Source organism: Sinocyclocheilus rhinocerous, unplaced genomic scaffold (genome assembly GCF_001515625.1).
Source record: "Sinocyclocheilus rhinocerous isolate Xijiao unplaced genomic scaffold, SAMN03320098_v1.1 scaffold252, whole genome shotgun sequence".
Taxonomy (NCBI): Eukaryota; Metazoa; Chordata; class Actinopteri; order Cypriniformes; family Cyprinidae; genus Sinocyclocheilus; species Sinocyclocheilus rhinocerous.
The window spans coordinates 352,653-357,849 of record NW_015625591.1 but is presented as its reverse complement, the minus strand read 5'-3'; the positions used below and the strand labels follow the sequence as shown (position 1 = coordinate 357,849).

The window sequence follows — 5,197 nt, the reverse complement described above, 5'->3', positions numbered from 1 at the left end:
CTTGCTGGACACTCTGGGATGTCCTGAAGACTTCTTCACTGCAGTCTAACCTCTCTCCTTGAAGTTCTTGATGATCCGGTAAATGGTTCTTTCAGGTGCAATATTCTTTGTAGCAATTTCCTTGCATGTGAGGCCATTTTGATGCAAAGCGATGATGGCTGCACGTGTTTCTTTGGAGGTAACCATTGCTAACAAGAACACAATGATTGGAAGTGCTTCTTCCCTCCTTTTATAGCAATCAGTCTGCTCTTACAATCTAATTAGTATGATAGTGATTTCACCTGACTAGTACTCATTCACACTTTTACATGTGCTGCTGATATGATTAGTCAATTAATGTTAGCTGGTCATTTTGTGTCAGGATCAAAAAACAGTGAAATTTGTTTTTTTTTTGTGAAAAGTTCATTTTTTGGCCAGTGAAGCTTTTAGCAATTATTTCAAATGCATCTGATCACTCTACACAATAATCTAGAAACAATGTGAATGAACACCACAACAGCTTAAACAGCAAACTTTGCAATACACAAAATGTATGTCACTGCCAAAACTTTTGGCCATGACTGTATACTGTACTTAATTACCTACATTTGTGTAAAGTGAAATTCTGAGTCTTAATTGTCAAACGTAGGTTTTTATAAAAGAATATTTGATATTAGCTGGTTGATTTTAAGCATACACAAGACAATTACATGAATAAATAAAGTTTTTATTTTACATATAGGGTTTCTCTTCATAAAAAATTGCATATACACAAGTTTGTATAAAAACACACAAGTGCACACTTTGATACGAAAGTAATTCATCCAGTACAAAAACATTGCTGCATATGTAGCACAAAATATTATAATATACAGGTTGCCTGTGGGCTTCCTAGAGTAACGTTAGTGTATCCCCTAACAGACGCCGTATATGAGACCTGATACTATTTTTCCTCATTCGTTTAACTACGACTGGTCACCTCGTTATTTGTACAGTATGGAAGGATCAAACTGACTCATTCAGTTGCATTTACACATTATTGCATCAGCAGGGCAAAATGTTGAATGCGGGGTGACAAGACACAAGTCAGCCGTACAGACATCCTCGCATGCCTCAAGTCCCATGCAGTTCTAACATTTAAAAACTTGTGAGTGTTGCATCTGCTGGAAAATGCCCTCTGTGAGTCCAGTGCTCAATCAATGAACTCGAGTCCTTCACGGGCACCAGCAGGCAGTGTATCAGCGACCTGGACCAGTCCTGTGCCGTCTCTTCAGCACCAATCTTTAGTAGTCAGTGAAGCACCTGTAATAGAATAATAACAGTTATGAGTCACAGGCATATACAAAAATGACTGCAATTCAGTCATAAGAAAAGAAGAAAGTCTCAAAAAGAGGATAATCCATGTAGAATTTAAATGAACTATTTTCTATCTTGCTTTCCAACTATGCAGCCTTATGATGTTATGATAAAACGTTAGAGAGAAAAATAGATTTTTAAAGAGAAGGCCCCTTATAGTTGAGGGCCCCTGGGTCTGTAAAAGTGAAGAAAAAAAAGCTTAAAAACTGCTCCTACCTGATTCATATCTGTCGAACCATGTGGTAAAGTCCAGCAGCTCTTGCTCCTCAGAGCTGAGATGCTCGTAGCTGCCCTCATCAGAGGAATAAGCTGAATGAGGAGACTCCGAACCCGCCGAGTACGCGTTGGAGACCGACGGAGACGGGACGCCGCACTGCAGCACAGCGGACACGGCGTCGTGCTCGTCCAGCAGCTGCTGAAGCGCTCGGATGTACTCCACCGCCGAGCGCAGCGTCTCCACTTTGCTCATCTTCTTGTTCGCCGCTCCGTTGGGCACATGCTGGCGCAGCGTCTGGAAGCCCATGTTCACCTGCTTGACGCGGTTTCTTTCGCGTTCGTTGCGTCTGGCCACCGCCATGGGCTGCTGCTGAGGGATGGTATAGCCGAGTCCGTTGAAGGTCAGTCTCCTCTTGCACCTGAGCAGCTCTGGGCTGCTCGAGCGCTGTCTCTTCAGCACTTTAAACTCCCTGTCCTGCTTCGCATGAGGTACGAAGGTGTCCGAAAAAGGCTGGTAAAACGAATCGTGAGTCATTTGCGTCGTAGCGATGACAGTTGCCTCCATGTCGCGGGGATAGGGACTTTGCGAGTAATGCGCCGCTCTCGTGCCTTTCGCGTGGCTCGCAAGAATTCACCTGTTCGGCAAATGATTTGAGGGTAAAGCAACTTGCTCTCCCTTTTCTACACGTGCGCCACTCCTCCACCCACTTTCGGGCCGCACGCTCCCAAAGGAAGACCCCGCCCCCTGCATGAATCCCCTGCTCGGGTTTCTCGCGCCGGGCGCGTGGCTTTGACAAACTCAAAGGAACTATTCTGTGAGCTCACTGCGCCACGCGTATGAGGCGCTGCCTATCTCAGTGAAATCATGCTCAGCCCCGCGCACGCGTATGCTCCGCGTTATGGAACGTAAAACTTTCGTTGGGGACCACTGATATCAAAGAAAACGATGGAGTGTCGTCGATTTTTAGACGCTCAGGTTACTATAATTCACCTGTTGTCTGTCTGTCAGTCTGCGGGGTGCTTTGGATAACCCGCTAAATAGACGTGGATTCAAAACAGCGTAATCACAAAATAAGACTAACATGTAAAAGTGCCAAAAACTATCATGTTACAATTTTTTTTTCAACGTTTTTTTTAATATAGTACTATAATTTCGATTTAGCCTACTATACTGTATATAAACAAGTAGGCTACATGAGAGACTTGAATGCATATATAACTTTTATCCTCTAGAATAAAGACTCTTTAAAGACTTTTTTGATCATTTAGATTGTGTTGATCAGGTATTTCATATATTGTCAGGGCCAAATGTCTCCATAAGAATAGTAAAACATGTGTGGATCATTCGGTTATTATGAAAAAATGAATACAAATATGTTTTCTTAATAAAAATGTAACAAAGCAGAACGGTTTGTGCGAGGGATCTGTTTAGGGATAGAAATCATTAGCGCAATATAAACACAACAGAAGTCAATGGAGAGTCTCTACCAGTGTGTGTGTGTGTGTGTGTGTGTGTGTGTTCCTAACCTCAGACTGCTCCAAGTGAACTGTCACTGAAATTAGTATATTGTAAAGCACCATCAACAAAATCACCTGATAATGACTATCTACTTTATAATGAAGTAAAAATCTGAACACAAATGAACAGATGGAAAATGAAAAAATAAATAAATAAATAAAAACTCTTCATTGAGGCTAATTTCAGATAAAAAAATTAGTTTGTGGAAAAAAATAAAACACAATAAAAATAACTGGTAACCCTTTATTTTGATGGTCCCCTTTAAACATTCGGTTGACTATAAGTAACTACATGTCAACTACCAGTCATTAGAGTAGTTAGTAGACTGTCTGCTTAATATGCTAATACTTTATTTTTACGGTCCCCCAACAAACATTCTATATAGGTAACTTTGCACCTACATTGCACATACTTATTAACCTTAACCCTAACCATAACCTTAGCTGTTAGTTGTTAGATGATGTGTAGTTGCAAAGTTACTTCTAGTCAACAGCATGTCTAAAGGGGACCATCAAAATAAAGTGTAACCAAATAATTTGGACTTTAAACTTCATATTTGCTGTGATTTGTTAGAATATTTATGTGCTGAGGTAAATATGTGCCTACTTTTTATTTTCTAGCTACTTCGAAGCATGACTGACAGACAGAAACTTTGGTAAGTCCCATAAAACTTTGTATCTGGATAACTTTATTGAACAATTCATTACATGTTCAAGCCAGGACTCCACAGCAGCAATACTTTACCCTCCACAAATAGTCCTCAAACAAAATGTACTGTAAAACGTAAATGTATAAAGATCTCCCCCTAGCGGCGACAATATGTTTCTACAAGACAACATACGAACAATTTCTTACTAAGAGTAGACCACACAAATCTTGTGTTTGTTCCCCTAAATAAAGTTATGATTCCTCCATTCCATACTAAATCAAGAAGTATACATTAACTATAGTAAGTGTGATGTAGGCTAAATATAATGATTTGGAGCTATTACAATTTGTGTAATAACATGTTGAAAACATTTATAATGCTATTTTCTGAGCAAATTTAATTCATTACGTAAACATATCTTCAAGTTGTGTTTCACAATGTTTAAGCAATGACACATTTGTAGTCTGATGTGGGGTTTTAACAGCCTTTTCCGTCCAGTCAAGTGAGTTTTTATTTGTATTATTTGTTTTAGTATTATTTGTTCCATGTGTCCTCTCCTTAGGTCTAAGCATCAGGAGCTGAAAACCAGAATATTTCATAATTATAAAGGGCAGAAGACTAAGTGCATGTTGTATTTCTCTGTAAACAAATGCATTTACTTCTAGGGAACAGCAACTCCGTCCTTCGTTGGTGTCCATTATGGCAAGTTTGTTTCTCCTCTAGTCCTCTATAAGACAGAACACAGTATTCAGTCACCTGAATTAATTTCAATCCATTTAAAACCAAGATGAGTCAAACATACTTTAATAAAGGAATATGTAATGCTCTGTTGAGAACACACAAAAAGAGGGCAAATCACACGAAAACTTACACATTGAACTTGCTTGTCCCTGAATCATCTAACCATTCTTGCCAGTCATTCCATTGAAAGTATTCGTCACAGTTACTGGATTTACAGGGACTGTGGACAGTCAGGTACAGCCCTTGCCACTGCTCTGTCAGTGTGTTCAGCCGTATCATAATCTCCCTTATCACTTCCCATGCTTTCTGGATGTCTTCTGAGGTTTCAACTACAGGAAGAAACATTATTAAGTACAATATTTTAATTATACAGTAGATTTAATACATTTATGAAGAAGACAAAAATCATCTCTTAGTGGCAACAATATGTATCTACAAGATGTCAAAAAAAAAAAACTAAGAAACTACAGATTTAATAATTTTATAATAGAAACAAATATAATAAATATGAATGCAGGCCATGTGACCATTAGAAACTTCTTTAAAGGGGTCATATGATGCGATTTCAAGTTTTCCTTTCTCTTTGGAGTGTTACAAGCTGTTTGTGAACATATAAGATCCCTAAAGTTGCAAAGACTAAAGTCTCAAACCCAAAGAGATATTCTTTATAAAAGTTAAGACTCGTCCACACCCTCCTAAAACGCCTCATTCAAACATGCCCCCACATGTCTACGTCA

At 39.1% G+C, this 5,197-nt stretch overlaps 2 protein-coding genes across 2 annotated transcripts in view; both read right to left on the bottom strand.

Moving 5' to 3' along the window:
- Nucleotides 1–872: 872 nt before the first annotated feature.
- On the bottom strand, nucleotides 873–2,148 carry LOC107757552 (achaete-scute homolog 1b-like). Its single transcript, XM_016575073.1, has 2 exons — nucleotides 1,552–2,148; nucleotides 873–1,281 (listed from the first exon to the last, which is right to left on the bottom strand). Exons 1-2 carry the CDS (start codon nucleotides 2,114–2,116, stop codon nucleotides 1,250–1,252), a joined length of 597 nt encoding a protein of 198 aa, XP_016430559.1. The 5' UTR covers nucleotides 2,117–2,148; the 3' UTR covers nucleotides 873–1,249.
- Nucleotides 2,149–3,741: 1,593 nt separating this feature from the next.
- Nucleotides 3,742–5,197, bottom strand: part of LOC107757543 (malignant fibrous histiocytoma-amplified sequence 1 homolog) — a 7,911-nt gene continuing 6,455 nt past the window's right edge. The window contains exons 8-10 of the mRNA XM_016575060.1: nucleotides 4,591–4,789; nucleotides 4,379–4,446; nucleotides 3,742–4,297 (exon numbers count right to left, since the gene is read on the bottom strand). Of these exons, the coding sequence (XP_016430546.1) occupies nucleotides 4,284–4,297; nucleotides 4,379–4,446; nucleotides 4,591–4,789 (281 nt within the window). The 3' untranslated portion in view covers nucleotides 3,742–4,283. The remainder of the gene's footprint in view (nucleotides 4,298–4,378; nucleotides 4,447–4,590; nucleotides 4,790–5,197) is intronic.